Source organism: Gymnoscopelus braueri (assembly GCF_963280865.1).
Source record: "Gymnoscopelus braueri genome assembly, chromosome: 13".
NCBI classification, from domain to species: Eukaryota; Metazoa; Chordata; class Actinopteri; order Myctophiformes; family Myctophidae; genus Gymnoscopelus; species Gymnoscopelus braueri.
Window position 1 is genome coordinate 37,608,273 of NC_137615.1, and position 19,544 is coordinate 37,627,816.

The following is a 19,544-nucleotide window of genomic DNA, read 5'->3' on the forward strand; positions in this document are numbered from 1 at the left end:
TAAAATAGTATATTAATAAAAGAAGAAAAATAAGTCTGATTGGAACTTTCCTCCAAAAAGGGGCAGTTTTAATCTGGTCCTGTGAATATTGGTCTGTCTCACCCTACCTCTGCAAGAGAGGGACAGAGAGATAACACAATTTGGAGATTTCTTAGTTTAACCTCCCTCATCATGGAATTCATCATGAAATAAGCTTTAAGTAGACAATTTAACATGTCACAATAGGAACCCAAAAACTCTAACCATTTGAACCCCAGCAGCATGCATATTCTGGGAAAGATTAGCCAAAATGTGAGTTTATAGATCGGCTATTTTTGGCAAGGCCATTTGGTGTTTGGTGATAGAAAAAGAAAGCACCAAGTAGTGCAACTCAGCTCCATTTTACTAAGTATGGTCCAAGTGGTTAAAATGAGCTATCATTTAAGAACTTTTAACAAATGACTTCAATTACATTTCTAACATACATAAATTGCATACATTTATTCCACATTTCTCAGATTAAAGGAGAAGTCCCTTTGTGTGAATACTCACTATACCCACTAAAGCCCTATTTCATACTTAATTGCAAGGCAGTGTCACAAAAAAGTAACACAAATAGCTGATCTACAAGCTTGTAGAAACATCTTAATCTAAAATGACATGCCCAATATAGGGATGGCAGGTTGAAAGTGGTTAGACATCTGTACCTGGTTCCTTACTCATACGCAGGGTGGTTTATATATATATTTTTTTTTTTAAGTCAATAAACCCCCAAAACAGAGATCGGCAGAAACAGTCTGTCACCCGTGATGGAATTTCAAAACCACAAAATGGCATATTGTCTTAGTAGTCAATGAATGACTGTCCGAGGCTAAGCTCCAATCAAAGTCCGTCCGTCCATCTATCCGTCTATCAATTGTTATATGTATGCCTGTGAGTGAAGTATGTTCAGGTGACCTCAGCCAGCAGAGTTTGTCCTTCTGGTGGGGACTTCTGACAAGGTCTTCTGCCTGAAATAATTACATTTTAACCCAAAGGGATGTATGTCTCATTGTGCTTACAGAGCTCCAGACTTGCCCCGTGGCAGTTATCTCAAAGTAAACCATTACTTGGCAACTTTGCCGTGACACCATAACCAATATCTTAACTGGGGAGGAAAAAAGGCAGGTAATTTGGGAAACAAAAAAACAACCAAAGCACCTCCATGAAATCTATATTATTTGACTGAGAGACAAAGCAAGTTGAATTACATTCACAAAAATGTTTATTTCAATTTGTAACCCTCAAATTGTGTATTGGAAATGGGGTATTTTGTGTGTACAAAATAGGCAGTGTTCAAAACTTTGCCATAGTGAATCAGGGGGCACCCGACAGCCAAGTGGTTAGGGCTTGTACTACATGGGCTCAAATGCCTGAGTCCCCTTTTCGATTCACGGTCAGCCAGACAATTTGTCAAATAAAAGCTTAGGAAAAAAAAAAGATATCTCTCTCTCTATATATATATATATATATATATATATATATATATACACACACACTGTATACTGTGTGTGTGTGTGTGTGTGTGTGTGTGTGTGTGTGTGTGTATAATCAGTAAAACCTGAATAAGAATGTTAAGCGGTTGTTGATATGAATATTTAACTCCCTATTGTCAAAATGTGCTTCTTCGTCCCCACAACTTTACAGACTGGGGTTCGATTCATCCAACGACCACACAATTGGCCGTGTTCACGGGTGGGAAGTCGCCAGGAGAGGGCGTTCTCTTTTGCGACTCCTACTGGTTGGTCACGGTCAGGGAACCCGTTCAACAGGGAGCGAAACTGGGAAGTGTTCCTGCACGTGCTATGCCTTCTCTGAAAGTCCTTACTGTAAGGTGAAAAGAAGTGGCTAGCGATTCCATGTGGTTGCCTCCAACCCTTCCCAGACCAAACAGTAGGTGTTAGCAGTGCCAGTGAAAGGGACTATAGACACCAGGGGTTAATTGGCATAATGATTAAATCGGGAGAAATGTAAAGTTTGGCAGATTTCAAAACCAAGCTGCCAACGCTTCAAACAGAATTGAATGACTATCACACTTTGCTTTTGTTCTTCTCCATCTTCTCCTGGGTTTTTCGTTTCTGCTTGTGAAGCTGTCTGAACAGCAGTCTCTTTGGGTTCAGTCCAAAGGCTTTGAGTCTTTGTCCACTGAACTCGCGGCCACCCATTTTCACTCTTATTGATCTTGATATGAGGCGGCCACCCGGATGCCTGTATTTCTTGTTGGGTCGTTTTGGCCCCCCAGTCCTGCTGTCACCCTCCTCTGCTTGACCTGCCGACTCCTCATCGGCAGTGAGCGATTGAGAGTTCTCTTCAAGCTTCATCTTCTTCTTGGGCATTAAGAGCTCGTCGTTGTCGTCTACATCCAGAAGCTCACTGACAGCTTTGCCCAAAGTTCCTTCTGCAGAGCTGCCACCGGAGACGGACAGACTGGTCCCTGGTTCCCCATCCTCCTCTGCTCCACTGCCTTGCTTCTCAGCATTCTGCAGACGATCCCTTTTATTCTTGGTCACCTTGGACGTGCCCTCGGGCTCCTCTTCATCCTCCCTACAGAAAAGCAGTTAAGAGACATTTTGGTCAAATGATTTGCCATAGTGTATGGCTGCATGTACAGTAGTAAAGGCAAAGTCAGATCAGTACTCACTCAGTATAGAGGGAACTCAGAATTTGTCTCTTTTTCTTTTCGTTCTTTGCCCTCATTTCATAGTTCTTCAGATCACCCAATTCTTCCCTGTCAGTCCTGGGACAATGAGACAGAGGGGTGACATGATTCATCAAATAAACATTCAGTGAAACATTTCTAATACCGGTATGTCCCATTTACAATTTCACAGAAATGAGACTGCTCGTCTTTGTTTTATATTATGAAATGAAAAGTTAAAAATTTCACTGCTGCATATTTATATTAACGTTTTTGTAATGAATAAAATGTAATTTATTCCAATCTGTATGGTAGTGTATATTAATACAATGTAATTTATACAATTGGGGTGGTTGTATTTGGTCTCCCTGCTTTTCTATTGAGACATTTAGATTGTGTCAAAGGTCATGTCTCACATAAATACAGGATCTGACACAATTTTGTACTTGGTCAAGATTAAATGTATCCCCCGAGCAAGCAGGCAGGCTCTATTAGCTCAATGGTAAAAATTGCAGCACTTGCGCAGGAAACTGGGCTCAAATCCAGGGCTGAAGAGGAAAGTTAATTAGTGCAGCTTTAAGCAAGTTCAAGATGTCTGTTTGGGTTTAAATATAACTTGGAATGAGCATTTGTTATTTATTTATTTTATTTATCTACTTTATTATAACATTATTTTATGGTCTAAATTAATTGACACAGATTAAATAATCTGAAAAATAATCTGTAATTGTTAATTGCAAACACAGTTGAGTCGAGAGTAAAGACATTCACTGTGGACAGCAGCACAGCGGGATTTCTAAATATACCAAGAGTTAAGACGTGCTCTACATTGCTCTACAAAAGACTTGACTATAGTCTTTATTAATTTTATTTATTTCCCTTCTTTTCAACAGCAACACTGTTGCTTAATATAAGCAGCCAGTGAAAATGTTGGACCATCAAACAGAGTAGATTACAGGATCTTACAGGGACACAGCTGAAATATAATAAATAAATAAATAAATATAAATAAAATGATAAAAGATTGCAATCAAGTGAGTGGCTTGCCATTATCAATTTCTTGATTCCTAAATCTATCAGTTTTCAAGTGAAGGGTAGCATCCGTACCTGAACATGCAAGTCTTCTTCAGAGAACACCAGCGGTTCAGCTCCTTGTCATCAGCTCTCATGACCTTTGGAGGGAAACAGAGTCTTCCATTAACCTACTGAGTTACATCTAACCAACAGCCACATTACATATTGAATAGAGCTAGCCTGGCATGGCCAGACTAATATCACTGAGGGCTTTTCTTTTTTTTCGTCTGGTCTCCAGGCTAGAATAGAGCATGGTTCTCAAAACATTTTCATGTCAAGAACACCCAAATTCACTTTCATGTATTTGGCCAATAAAATTAAAAGCAATAAAATAAAAAGCAGATCTACAAGCTCACAATACACAGCATCATGACAGATTGTGAGCTTGTAGTTCAGCCATTTTTGAACAGCTAGAAAAATATACAGTGTTTAAACTGTTCCTCATTTTGCTGAGGCCTCCTGGAACCCCCTGAAGGACCCCTGGCCGTCCAGGACACCATTTTGAGAACCAGTGGAATAAAGCATAAACCATTCATACATGGAGGCATTTCACAATTGCCTAAAATCCAACTGTTGTGCAGCTTATAAAAAGCTAAATTGGCTGTAAACTCGCATAGGAAAAATCTTAAAGACCTTCAGAGATTTGGCTAGCATTAGTTTATTCTTTCCATACATCAGACACATTAAAGGAGGAGTTCACCCAAAAAATGACTTATTTTCTATCAATTGCACACCCTATGAAGCCTTGAATCCATGGATTCTTTTTTGTTTTTGTCGCATTCCTAAGCTAATAATTTGATTCCCGTGTCCTACCGGCTAATGTATCCGGTAGGAGACACAAAGTAGATTATTTGTGTCTCCTACCGGAAATACACACGGTCATCAAATTATTGTTTTATGAATGCCACAAAAACAAAAATAAATCCATGAAATCAAGGCTTCATGGGGTGTGTAATTGATAGAAAATAAGTCATTTTTTGGGTGAACTCCTCCTTTAATAAAAGGCTTTTTAACAAGTGTGCCTTGGAATTTTCCAGTTTATTTTTTATATAACCTACGGTACACTTTGTTTGGATTCAATGCATCTGCACTATGCCCTCCAATAAACACCTCTACGTTTTTAACACCCACCAGCACCACATAAACTATCATCCCCCCTTTGTGCCCTTTGATTTCACAATTGCCGTTTGTCCTTGTCTGCTCAGAGAGAAGATTAAAGTGAGATCATTCCCTGGTCAGAGCTTTCCCCGCAGGGCAGCAATACCAGGTCACACATGTAGACTCATCAGTGCAGGACTAGGGGACCACAACGTTGGTAATACATCTACACTCGATCACATTTATCTAGTGGCCAAAGCCAAAATATGTTTTTTATTTGAGTATAATCTTAAAGGAGAATTCCGGACAAATTAAGTGTTATCTTTGATGTCTCGTTACTCACCTACCGATGTGAAAAGTAGCGTTCTTTTTTTTCATATATTCCCCTGTCGTCATTTTTTAAACACCCTCCGTTGTTATAATGGGAGCCGCTGGGTTAGTGAAGTTCGTCTATTATAACCGATGCAATGTTATTTTTTTCTCTACTACGATTCATTGTAGAGTCTCATGATAGTCAAACATGCGCTGAAAATTCCTGCGAGCCTGCCGTTAATGGCGAACGATTTAACACTGGTTGCTTGTTTCCAGATTCTGGCAACACGAGTTGCCAGGTTCTGGAAGAAACAAGCAACCAGTGTTAAATCGTTCGCCATTAACGGCAGGCTCGCAGGAATTTTCAGCGCATGTTTGACTATCATGAGACTCTACAATGAATCGTAGTAGAGAAAAAAATAACATTGCATCGGTTATAATAGACGAACTTCACTAACCCAGCGGCTCCCATTATAACAACGGAGGGTGTTTAAAAAATGACGACAGGGGAATATATGAAAAAAAAGAACGCTACTTTTCACATCGGTAGGTGAGTAACGAGACATCAAAGATAACACTTAATTTGTCCGGAATTCTCCTTTAAGGGATAGTTCAGGTTGTATGACACAAGGTGGCATGAGTAACTAGTCTAGAACTATACTTGTATTAATTTCATACCTCGCCTGCGGTCAGGCCAAAGTCGTTTGCCAAAACCTCCCTGTAGCGGAAACGGCAGGGGAGGTCATCAATGATGTCTTCATAGTCCAGCTTGTAATACTCGTCCAGGTACTTCTCATAACTCTTCTCCTCTGAAACGCAAGCTTCAGTTATTGGAATGCATAATATGAATCTAACATTTACTTCTTGTCCCCATGGATCATGAGTTATTCCTCTACAAAAGGTTTGGAGGTAAAATGTTTTCTGAAGTACCTCAGGAAGTTTTTATCTCATCAGCACGAATTATTTCACATGTTTTTTTATTTACTAGAGGTTCGGGCCACCTATATATGGAGATATCTGTATCTGTCAATCCTTGTCCCTTTTATGCCCATATATGGAGGTCAGTTTATGCCCATGGTGATATGCCCATATAATTGAGATCTCTGTATCTGTCAGTCTCCGCTTTGTGCCGAGCTGATTCGACTGATTTGTTTGTGCCACTGATTTGTGCTGACTGATTTGTTTGTGCCTCTACACATTGAGGTTAGACAACACTCCATATTTGGGTGTAGCTGCAAAGGGAAATCCTGATATGGTTTTGGCTGAGTCATGGTGACATGATCCTCCCTTAAGCCAATTTTAATATAGGATAGGATATTATATATTTTTTCTGCTCAAAGCATGCGCAAGATTATTCTAATGAGACCTTCTGTCCACCAGAGGGTGCTGCCACGTGGCTCAAATAAGCTCATCTCAGGTAGCCTTGTTGTTGAAATGGTGGGTATGGGCTAGTGTTTCTATAACTTTGTTTCCATTTTCCGTTGTGCAATAAATTCTAAAATTCAAATTATAGCAGAATACAAATAAGACATACAATTAGGGGCATGAATGTGACAAGGACTCATTGACTCTTACTCATTGACACTTACGAGGATCAAATATAGGCTTTTCTTTGTGTGATGTGACGACCTCAGCAAAGTGCGACTTCTTTCTCTTCTTTCCCATCTGCGTGGCATCCTCTTTCTTCTTCATCTGCCTCTCCTTTTTTTTCTTCTTCTTGGAGGCAGTGTGCTGACTGGGGTCATAGTCTGCATCCATCTGTTTTCAACAGATACAGATTATTAGCAATAGCATCACACAACCAGCATCAACAAAAAAGGCTGTTCTTCCCAAACATGAGAACCTCGAACCAAGGTGACTCACAATGAAGTCTGGGTCCTCGCAGTTTGGATCTTGAGCTTCATACTTCTCTTCCTCCCCACCACAGTCTTTCTCTTCTCCCTCGCCCGTCCACGTGTCCCAGTTCCAGTGGTCTGTAACACACACACACAGAAACAATAGTCACATCTTGATATGAATGTCCGTTGCAGAGAGACCAATACATTACAAGACAAGTGGTGTCAGGCACAACAAACCCCACCCCGCTTTAACCACTTAAGCCCTATTTCATACTTTAAACATTTCTTGAATAGTGAATAGTAGGGGTGTGCCGATATATCGTCCCGCGATACGTTTTCGTGACGATATGCATCGTTTTGGAAAAAAACCTCTGAGACCAAAATGTGGTGAGACTAAAATGTGGTGAGACCAAAATTGTTCTGCCTGCTTCTCCTCAGTGGCTGGAGCTATTGATCTGAAATTGCACACAGCCATTGACCATTACCATGTGCATGGAACTGCGATTTCACCGCGACGGGAACGGGACACGCAATAACCCCACGTTTGCAACTACTTTCGCCTGCAGTATTTGTTTGCATTTGCTTTTTTTCCCCCCATATATTTTCAAAATAAAAAAGTGCCATATATCGTATCGATATCGTGAGCCCAATATCGTGTATCGTATCGTGAAATTAGTGTATCGGCACACCCCTAGAGAATAGCAGATCTGCAAGTTCACAACGTGCCACGTGTGACACGTTATTATCTTGTAGATACATGATTTTGTCCTTTTTCATGACCTGTGACCCAATCGCCATGTCAATTGGCCAAATTAACCTAGGGACCACTGCAGTCTCTTATTTCAAGTTTCATGTCATTCAGTGCAGCCATTTCCCATTTCCCTGGTTACTGTAGAGTAACCACCCAACTAGCCTCGATCTCCAGGCTTTTATTGTTTAGATTTGCTAAAAAATAAAAGCCTGGAGGAGCGTGCAGTGGGCGTCGCTCGTAATGTTGTGTTAACACATTAACTGCCAAGACCGTAGTCCTACGGGCCGTTAAATCCAACTGTTAAGCGCCGAGACCGTAGCCCTACGGGCTGCGGTCTTTTCGCGCATGCGCGGTCCGGGTGCACTTTCGGAATTTTTTTGATCCACTTCCGTTTCCGGTTTGATGACAGGAAATAGAATTATTTGGGATCCGGTTTTCACGATCACGCCCGCCCTCGTTCTACAGACGAAACTGAAACTCAATTCTCTTCCTGTAGTTTTTTCTCCTCGCATTTCACTGTTTAACGTAATCCGCTCTAACTCAAACATGGATGCCCCGTTTGACACGTGGTTTTCACTGGGAGATACAGGGAGATCGCGCGGATGTAAACAGACTGTGTAGCGCTCAATCTTAAGGATTTTAACAAGATCTATGGCGACATGAAAAAAACAAAAAAACAACAAAAACACCTTGGCACTGGTGAGTACATTATGAGATTAGCCCTTGGCAGTGGATGTGTTAACGGGCGGGGGTTGACGGACAGATCGGTGAACCAATGGGATCAGGCGCAATCTCTCCGCGCCTCTATACACCCGCCCCTCTATACACGAAAACAGGAGCGCTAGTGCAGCCTAACACCCAAAAACATACCTTCGAGTTCATCATTGTCATCAAACTGGGGCTTTTCTCCATCTTCATCACCGTAGAATTCAACACCATACAATTTCTGTAGAAAGATAAAAGGACAACAAAACAAAAGAATTCAGCTAACAATGATTGTAAAGTTAAACAGACTCCTTTGTCATATATGACTTCTATGCATTTATACTGTACATGCACTGTTAGAGGAGGGAGGGTGGTCAATTAATTTCCAAGGATGGATTCTTGGAAGTAATACCCACAGCTTATAATGTACACATCAGTACGGAGCATTGACTTTTTAAACTGCGTACGTGATCCAAGACTAACACTCATCACATTTTATCTATCAATTAATTCACAAACTTGAAAAATAAGGTAATAAAGTACAAATAACGGTAAATGCTCATCTCAATTTATATGAACCCAGACAGACATGAAATTGCTTGTTATGTTTTGACTGCTGGGTAAACATATTTTCATTTTATAATAATATTATCCATATCATAAAACAACAAGACAAGTGCTGATTTTGGTGACGTTGTAAATAGTACATATTAGAAACCTTTACAAAACATCATTAAACAGATTAGTCAATTACTAAACTGTATTAATTCTATAGATTTTTCTGTCGATCGGCTGTTATTTGAGCAAAGGTTTCAGCAGTGCCTGCAGTGTTTTCACCTGCATGAACTGGTCGTGATGCAGGGAGTCAAAGTCTTCCTCCAGGTCTTCCTGATTGAAAGCCAGTTGTTCATTCCCCGTCAGCTCCTTCAGCTTCTGCAGCTTCTCCATGATCTCAATGCGCTTCAGGTTCTTCAGCTGCTTCAGCTGTTCCTGCTTCAGCTCTTTCTCCTGAAAATTAGGAATTGCATAACATGACATCCCTGCGCTACATCAGCTAAATGATAAGCACATGTTAATATGTATGAGGGGGAAAGGGCAGATTTATTAGAGATGCAGATATAAAAATCACTGGCCGATACCACAGATCGTAGTTGACCTATAGTCTTGTTGTTGTTTTTTTTGCTTGCCAGGATCCATCCTGACTGTCATGATTATGAACATTTACCACAATGTAACAATGAAAACATTTTTTTTTTTGTGTCCAGTGTATCTCTGTATTCAGACGGCCCAATGATCAGAGCAATGGTCCAATACGGAGTCAGTGGATGAAAGGGGCGTTGTCAGATACTCACCTTTATCTTCCTCTCTTTCACCTCCTCCCGTTTCGTTTTCCTCCTGTCGTCTTTGGAGCGGACGGAGGTGGCAATGTTGCGAGGATAGGTTTTGATCTTGAGGGCGTCTGGCTCCTCATAGCGGAAGTTGTAGCTTCTCTCAAAGTCCTCCTGCCGTCGAAGGAACGACTCCCCTTCCTCCTCCGAGTCGTCCACGTCATCTTGGACCACTTCATCATAGGTAGGGATCCTTCAAAACGCAGCCAGGAATAGTTACAGTACAGTCAAAAGGAAGAATGGAAAAATGTGATGGCGAAACGTAAAACTAATTAGAACAAAGCTAAAGTTGGCAAATCAAATTCATTGCTCACTTGACCATATGCCGGAAACAGTATACTTCTACAGTATATGGTGGTACAGCTATTCTATGACTTGTGATGGGCGGTCAACTGACCTGTCATCATCATGTTCATCGTCCAGGTAGGTTTTGTTGAGCACAAAGTCTCTGAGGAAGCGCTCCTTTTTGTCCAACTCTGGGTCATTCCAGTAGTCCCTCAGGTACTTCTGTCTCAATGCAAACACATCCCTGATCAGTTTGCCATCACCACATTCAATACTGTTCAGTCATCTATTATTTCAATCAATCACATTTACAATCTGATGAAATGTGAAGCTTTGTTGCACATGCTTGAATCCAACTGAATATGCACTTATAGGGCGACTTTGTCGACATTTAACTTGTGAGAAGGATGTGTGTAAATCTGACATAACACTTATTGCCAATGCTTAAGCTGACAAGAGAGCGCTCTCAAGACATTTCCAGATGTTCTCCGTACAACAGAACTATATGATTCATATAAAATATTGTCAGAATCGCCTTTTAATATTATTGACCATCGCACTCAATGTCCTTGAACCATGACTCCAGGCTTAATGTTTTTTGGGTCAATGTACACTTGCAAAAAACTTGCTTTGAGAATGAAAAAATACCACAATTTCAGTCAACACCAATATAACTTCAGTGTTCCATTCCAGTTCATCTTTAGTACATTGATTTTCAATTGTTTCTCTCTCTATCTGTGCCTCCTTCAGTGATGCACACTCACCATGTCCTGCACCTCTTCTGGTCCCTCCCACTCCTTCTGGCCTTTCAGCCACTCCACATAATCCTCCTCTTCATGAGCCTAGACACAAGAGGGTTGTCACACCAATGCCAACAGTGAATCAGCTGCTGACCTGTTATGCGTATCTTAATTAATGTCGCTGTCGGGCGGAACCCTTCCATGTCCAAAATCGTTTCTTTTCAGGAAATGGAATCCAATGTAGTTGTAATTTAGTCATAAGCTGAGGTCTTGTTAATACTTGTCTATAGTTAAATATTTCTACAAGCCAGAGACTTAACCACTTTCAACCTGGTGCCGCTGTTTTACCTATGTCATTAAAATGTGAAAATGTTAAACATTTTAAAATGTAAAAAAATATTCTCAAAAATACATTTGCAGATCTGCAAGTGTGCTTGTAGATTGGCTATTTTAGCTACTATTGGCCGAAAGTAGTGACGCATAAAATAAGGCATTCAATTATGAAAAAAACAAGAAGATGGAGATACAAGGTTTCTGCCCGACAGACGTTATACATTATAAGCCATGTGGACACATTCCCGTCCTCCGCTGACTGACCTTCTCCTCCTGGGTTTTAATTCTCCTGGTTAGAAAGTGGGATTCTCCCTCAGTGTCCTCTTCATCGCTCTCCTGGACAAATTTACGGAGGCTGGAGAAGTGATGGGCACATCATTAGTGATATTACTATTATTTATCAAGAGTTTGTCCTCTGCATGTGACCCACTCTAACTACTAAGAGCAGTAGGCAGCCACCAGATCTAGCCATAGGGCCAATGCCTTGCTAAAATGCACTGGCAGGAGTCTGTCTCTAAAGAATAAAGGAGTATAGCCGCACACTCGTTGCTGCCGATGCCAATAGTTTATTGTGGACACAGACACTGGAAACACACCTACGTTTCAGACAGACTAGGCTACCTTCTTCAGGGGGAGTCTGTCTGTCTGTAACATGCATGTCTGTTGGTCCGCTGAAAACGCACATGAGGAAAATATGTCCTCCACACAGAAAGGCACCAGTCAGGTTTGAACCCAGGACATACCTTCTGTAGGCAACAATGCTAACCAATGAACAACCCTACAGTATGTAGTAGACAGGGCTGGAACCACTGCTCCATCCTATGTAGACAGGTTGAACCATACCTCCCTACATGTGGCTTTCAGTTTACAGTTACACAAACATTTAGACTCAAAGGACAGAAACCCTCAAGCTTCTCTGTGTTTTAACCTTTTGACACATACGTATGTACAAATATATGTTCATGTATATGCATGCTCATTAATACAAACGTCAATCAAACCTCTCTTTCAGCTCCTTCTGCTCCTGAATGTAACTGGGAGAGGCAGCTCGCTTTAAAAAGAAAAAAGAAATACAATAAATCGCTGCCACCATATACATACATCAACAATTCTGAATGAATATAATAACAATGCATCCTACCTCTCTTCTTTTGGCAGCCTCTTCATCATCGTAGTCTTCTTCATCATCATCATCATCTTCATATTTACTGTGAATAAAATATTAATCAGTCACATTTTTAAAGGCAGTGGACAATCAGCCTATTTTATACTTCCGACTATTCAAAAATCTACACGCTCAACACATTGAGATGCAACGCATTGTATGCATGTATTCAGACAAATTTGGAATAATTTTGAAAGCTTTTAACATACATTTTCTCTTATGGGTCTTTGCTCTCTGGCACACAAACTTTACCATCTGTAATACTGTAACATTACCAGGCATTTTGCGTATTCAAAAGGCTAAGAAAGCTAACCTAAGATCATTGGCAACATTGAACCACTGACATTACACCACCAGACCCCTATACAACATTATCCCTGATGTTTAACTATTTCTAGAGCCTGATGAAGCCCTTGCATGGGCGAGATGTTGCTTGCGTTGGTTAAATAAAATACGGGAGAGAAGTCTATCGTGCGCAAACATTCCCTTCTTACGAGTAATTTTGGTCCAGCACCGTTTTTAAAGTACTGTGGGGATGTGCATATCTTATCCTTTTTTTTTTACAATTTCTAAGCTTTAACTTTTGATTGGTCCTCCTGGGCACACTCACAGTGTCCGGAGACTGACTGGTCGATACAGAGCAAGGAGAGCGCCCGGTACCTGAATGACATTTCCTTTACAGATGCTGTCCGATGGCTGGATATCCACTCAAGTTCCTAATGTAAAACCTTGTACAAGAGTATTTCACTTACCCTCCCTTCTCTAAGATGACTTTACGTTCATAGTCCTTCAGATACATTGGCTTAATAGCTTTTGATGTTGAAGGTTGGCTTTTGCTTGTGGATTCATCTGTATGTTAGAGATTGATGTGATTTACTGACAAATAAGAAAACATAACAAAACCTGTACAAACCTGGCTTTGTACAGGTTTCAAAAAGTACAAGTCCAAAGCAAACCTGCTTTGGAAGTCAAACATTTTCCAAGAGCAAGATGCAAACCTTTATTGTTCCATAGGGAAATGCATAATGCGTCCCACATTTTCCAAATGTAAACTCTTTCCCAACCTCAAAAATAAAACATTCGATTTCATATTTAATCTATAAGGACTGAGGGATAAAATAGCCACCACCCCAAATAAACAAACAATAATAGTTGTGCATGACATTACCTTCTTCAGTGTAGAATTTGGCATCTTCCTGATATATCTTAGGGTCTTTCTTTTTTAGCAGTGACAGTGTTCTGTAGAAGTCCCTTTCAAGTTTAGGGTCAAGTTCCTGAAGGCAAATAAAGTCATCAGAATCATACATCACTGAACAGTTCTCTGCAATGGGCTATTGTTGAAATCTGATATGGTTAACCACTTAAACCCCAGTATTCTGGGGAAAACTTTCACTGAATATAGCAGATCTACATCTGCTATTTTCAGAGGATATTTAAAGGTAGGGTAAGTGATATTTTTGGGTTAAAACAAAAAGTATTTTGTTAAAAGGTTTAAGCACTATATTCTGATAGTAATCATTGCTATAGAGTGTTTGTTCAGTAACAGGAGTCTCCCCGTCGCTCCAGCTCTTTAATAAACAGAAAATACATTTTCCGGTAGGTGTCAAAATCTCAGCCAATCAGGAGAAAGTACCCATTTTTAAGCTTCATTTTTATAATGTTCCAGTTCCAATTTTGCCTGCTAATTTCTTAGTGTCATCACTTCCAATTTCACTTGTTTAATCTATATCCTGATTGAGTTCTCTATCCTGATTGGATAAAATTGGAAATGAAACTGAAACGAAAATGCATTTTCTGTTTTATAGAGTTTTTTATAAAGAGCGAGAGACAAGGAGACTCCTTTTACTGAACAAACACTCTATAGCAATGAGTACTATCAGAATATAGAGCTATTTAACACTTATTTTAACCAAAGAAAATCACTTACCCTACCTTTAATTAAGGGCAAAAACTAAAAAGTCAGAGAGGGACTCCGTCAACCAAGTATAGGGTTTAAGTGGTTAATTGAATTCACCTGGTATTCGACATCAGTCCCTGAATGTGAGTGAATGGTATTGGTATTGTATCATGTTGATGATCATCATTGATTGCACAGACTGATTATGACACTGCACAGGTTATGAAACCGGTACAGCACATATACATTGTACATAGACAATGCACTATGCACTAGGAGGTGAATGAGTGCAAATACCGATACAAGGAGTGACAGTCTTTACAGTCTAATAACAGTCCAATGTTCTATAAAAGCACATAGACGAGTTGGCCAAATGGCAACCTGCTTCATCATGAAGCAGGTTCATGATGAAGCAGGTTCCGGTCCCGGACCAGGCTTAATCTCGTCCTGTGCTTCATGTATGCAGCATTAAGCACCTGCATCAATGTTTTACATATAGACAACATACCTACCAGTAAGCTAATTATTAGTTGTTTCACCAAGTATGCCCATATTGAGCATTGAGATCAATCTGTAAATAGCATTATCATTTATCATGAGGACCTTATGTCCATAAAGTGCACCATGCTGTCACTCCAGTGAGTGGGAGAGTGTGTGAATGAGACCCAGTGTGAGTATGAGTGAGAATAGGCTCTATGCACAGCAGCCATATTATCACTTCCTTCACAGGTGTTACCAATGATACTAATGAAGGCTCTGTTCCTTTTAGTATAGCACAGTGATTCTCAAACTTTTTCATTTCCACCATAACTCTGAGTGTACAAATGGACCCTACACACCCGTTAGGCCATTTGGAAACCCCTCAAGGAACCATATGAGGGTCCCTGAACCCCAATTTTAAACCCACTGGTGTTGCAGAGTGTTTCCAGTGAGCCAACGTGCACAATATCAGCACCTAGCCATGGTTCACATGATGTTTCAGGGCTAATCAGCACCCTGACTCTGTTTGACCATGAGTGAGGATGCAGTGAGTGTTATATATTACTTACCACCTCACTGTCATCAGAACTAGAGTCTGATGAGCCTGACTCACTTTGATCAGCTTCATGTCCATACCGGTCCTTCACTGCAGAAAGACAAGACATTACATAAGGCTGTATATTATTCACTGTCGTTCATGCACTGAAAAGACATTTTAAAACATTATTACACCTTAACGTTACACGGCAGAGAGGAGACCCCATGCTATGGATGTTAGCATGCTAGCTTACAATAACACACTTACGCCTTTGTAACTCTTCCTTTTGTCGGTATTTTTCATATTTCTCCGCGAACTTGGAGTTGATCTTCATCGGACCCGGCATGGTTTGATGCAAAACGTTTACTCTTTCTTTGGATAAAGTATTGTACCTTACGCAGGAAAAGTAGTTCTTGTTGCTAAGCATGTGTGTAAAGAGCTACTACCACGTGGTTTCCGGCAGAGTTGCTACTCGCCAGATATTGCGAGAGAAACAAGCAACCAGGTCTAGGAAAACATGCCCAAAAGAAGCAACTATGCTACATGATGAGACCTTTAAAACGTGTGCTATTTTCAAAAACATCTTGGACGAAAATGTGAAAAATTTGGAATATTTTTGAAACATTTTAACAACACAAATCTTGTACAGGAGTCCCTGGCATAACATATTTTCAGATTGGGGTCTGCAGACAAATACATATTTATTATTTCCTGGAAATACTGGCTTAAAGAAACAGTACACAACAAACCCAAAACCAAAGTAAGCAACTACACTTAACAAACAAGCCCAAAAAACTGCAACCCTTGACTAGTACTGTACTACCAATATTTACAGAAAAACAAGCCCAAAGTCGCTCATAATAAGCGGACATGGCAACACTGGTTTCCGGTGAACAGTTCAGATGAGTAGTTACAGTACATAAATATGTCCACACGGGGACGCACTAACACAACATTTGTATTGTTTTTATTTTTGTTGCACTTGACCTACTTGACCTTTTAAATTATTATTAGGCTACGATGCATTGCACATTGGGTTTAAAGTGAAATATTCAACTCATAATTGTTTTAGTTCTTAATTCTTAAGCTTTTTTTTTCCTGTGAAATTTTGAGCGTTACTGCAGTGCAGTGTCCTCTTCAATTGTCAAAGCCATCATGTTGCTATTTAAGGAAATGAACTTGAGCAATATTGTCTAAAACCTGAAGGAATTGGCATCAACAAGACTGCTGAAATATAAATAAATATAAGCTATAATTTTCTCTACACTAAAACCACTCATAGAACCCACATAGTTGTTTACTTCCATATATACCCCGATATCTGTACACATATTGACACAGCATGATGATGGAGTTCTTTATCAATGGTTATCAGTCAGTCGCCCATAGGAAATGTGTAAATATGCCACCAAAAACAAACAATATAGCTGATGGGAAACATGTTGTTTGCAGAGTGAATGTTAATCTGTAGGACGGATGTGAGCTTGGCATGGCATTGGTGGAGCTGAGGGGGAGAGGCTGTCTGAATAATAAAGAGTCTTTGAAGTCTCACATGAGAACTCAGCAGCTTGCATAAGAAAACATATATCACACATTGAAATGTCAAGGATCTGGCTTAATCTCATACTTTCTAGGAATTTTGGATAGCAGATAAACAGTAATTACTCCATTATGTTATTGCAACATATTCTCATTCTCAGTCTCAGGTCCCTGGTTTTCTAGGGTGCTTCAGATTATGGAAAATTTGAGAACATAAACACCCATTCTTTTAAATCAGCTCATTAAATTGCCATCTTTCCTCAGTCAACTGAGAGACATAATGGTCAAATATATGTTCACATAAGTTGTTCTTAAACTCCACTTGCAGAGTTTACGATCTAATGTAGCCTACCTCCCACCACACACAGATGTAACATCAATGTACTGTCTATGTACACGCACACACGCACGCACGCACGCACACACGCACGCACGCACACACGCACGCACCAGCATGCATGCACGCACGCACTCACTCACTCACTCACTCAATGCACACTCTCATCTCTCATGTATGTATTCAAACAAGCTGTAGGCCCATATCTTTCATGATATGTTTGTTCTCGCTTGTTTTATCGGGATTGTCCTTTGTTATCCTGCAAGGTAATCTGTGAATTGAGATGTGACCTGACTTGACATACACATTTAGATATATGACTGATGATGACATTATTTATTAATATAAAACCAAGAGTTCAAGGGTTCGCCTGTTAACAGAGTACAATAAATTAATTCACTGGCAACTCAAAGAATCTGTCAAACTGTAAATTCAATGCTGTAAAACCCATTCATAAAAATAAAGAAATCTGTTACTAGTTAATAAAACATCAACTGATGCACAAACTTGGACACCTCATCCGTGTTGCTACCTGGAGTCACTGGGTGTTTCGGGTCTTGCAACAGACATCCTCCTCCAGGCGACCTGACCGAGGCTGATCAAACCCTGGCCTGTGTCCAAGTGGCATGCTACTGCCCCCACAGTCTCTTGGGGTTAGAAACAGTGCTAATTAGGGTTTAGGGTTAGCCTGGCATTAGCCAGACCGACAACGCGGATCCACCCACACGTGGTAGTATGTGAGTGAATCCACACCATCAGTCCGGCCAATGCCAGGCCAGGTTAGGTGACTTCACTAAATACTGATAATCAACCACACAGATTGTTCTGGGTATACGCTGAGGCACAATTAATGTGCAAAACATTAGTATGAGACTGAATGCAGTCTGTCCATATCCAGTTTATGTCCCTGTCTTCCCCCTCTGTGCTGAACTGCTGTGGGAAACCTAAATAATTCCCACCTACACCACACTCACTCGACAAACTGTCAGTACACATTGTAGGTTCAGTCTATAGTGGTCAAAGTACACTCTAACTCCTCTTCTTGTGCTTTGATGTTTATGGCAAATGAGGATAGCCTTCACCTAGGATGGTAGTTTTTTTGTAGCAGCAGTAAACAACATGAGATAACCACAGAAGTGACTCAGCTGTGTTAGCGTGTATAAATATACACAATATACACTGAAAGTATAGTATTATATTTTCCTATCTAGTCTAGTCTATTTAGATACTGTACCGCTTATCTAAATTATACACATTTTACAACTGACAGATCAGATCCTCTTCCAAGTTGTGAATCTTTCAGGGTATTGGTAAAGATGTACATTACAAATAAAAGCTCAGTTAAGAAGGCTAATTAACCTCTTGACCTGTACTACTTGTTAGAATTGTAAGTATATTTTTATTATTTTAATATTTGTTAAATGTAGTGAATTCTGATGAATTTGTGTTAAATATATTCAACCTAATGAAAAACAGAATTATATCAATATGCAAAGTTTACACCTTTGCATTTATGTTCATAGGATAAGACACATTGAGTTCTTCATGTTTTCAAGGACTACTGTTTACTTAATAGGTAGATAGATAGATTACAGATAAGAACTCTACCAGTGGTATCAGGGTAACGCATCGGTCAGACTATGAGCTGGTGTGTGTGACATGTGCTTGTCCAGTGGGCTACAGTACTATAGGTATGATCTGTGTGTGGGGCAATAAACGTTTCCAACAAAACATCCTTCGAGCCAAGGGTCAGCAATGGTCTATGAATGCATTCCTGTGTACATCTGAGCAGCCCACAGGTTTGGCTGCCACTGTGTGTTTGAAAGAGGATGTGCTTTGGCCCACAAGAATGCAGAGCTGGATTCTCTCGCTAGCTGTCTAAATCAGATTTATATTTTTTCACTATAAGTATAGTCTGGGACCTTGGAAGAATGTAGAGCAGGTTCAGTTTAGAAACAGGTGAAATTTAGCAGACCTTATAATCCTTTCAGAGATATGGCACCTAAATGGATGCTATGTCATGTGCGTGTCACTTCTGTCAGGTTGTCAATAATGATCTATCATGCAACAATCGGAACAAAAAAGTTGATCACAAAAAAATAACCAACGAATATACATAATAAATTCATTTCTAAACCCCATATAGAGTACACCTGAAATAAACTAATGGAAGACATCATTTATATTCCATTTATATTAGAGATCAACGTACATATATTTAGATACCGATCAGCCATTACATTAGTATAATAACAAATGCAGAAACCAGAAAAAACATTGTATTTGTTCAGTTCACCGCTGGTACAGGAAAAACTGAACTGCACTGCATTCGACCTTTTGTTGATATGTTAATGATTAATGATGTTAGAAACATTCTTAGAAAATATCTGTCTTTCTGCTGCCTCATG

General features: G+C 40.0%; 1 protein-coding gene across 1 annotated transcript; it reads right to left on the minus strand.

Annotated features, from left to right (window-relative positions):
- Nucleotides 1-1,225: 1,225 nt before the first annotated feature.
- kri1 (KRI1 homolog) lies at nt 1,226-15,702 on the minus strand. The gene is made up of 18 exons (XM_080447379.1): nt 15,528-15,702; nt 15,292-15,368; nt 13,514-13,619; nt 13,098-13,194; nt 12,322-12,388; nt 12,182-12,231; nt 11,445-11,535; nt 10,872-10,949; nt 10,220-10,329; nt 9,787-10,015; nt 9,272-9,442; nt 8,600-8,675; nt 7,004-7,113; nt 6,730-6,898; nt 5,819-5,949; nt 3,764-3,828; nt 2,660-2,755; nt 1,226-2,562 (listed from the first exon to the last, which is right to left on the minus strand). The coding sequence occupies exons 1-18, from the start codon at nt 15,685-15,687 to the stop codon at nt 2,049-2,051; spliced, it is 2,397 nt and encodes a 798-aa protein (XP_080303505.1). The 5' UTR covers nt 15,688-15,702; the 3' UTR covers nt 1,226-2,048.
- Nucleotides 15,703-19,544: the final 3,842 nt, after the last annotated feature.

Excerpts from the sequence above, each read along its gene's own strand:
- kri1 (XM_080447379.1), bottom strand. The coding sequence starts at position 15,687 with ATGCTTAGCAACAAGAACTACTTTTCCTGCGTAAGGTACAATACTTTA. Across the intron at positions 15,369-15,527 it reads AAAGGAAGAGTTACAAAGGC|TGAAGGACCGGTATGGACAT; the intron begins GTAAGTGTGTTA and ends GTCTTTCTGCAG. Across the intron at positions 7,114-8,599 it reads TGACAATGATGAACTCGAAG|ACCACTGGAACTGGGACACG; the intron begins GTATGTTTTTGG and ends TGTGTGTTACAG.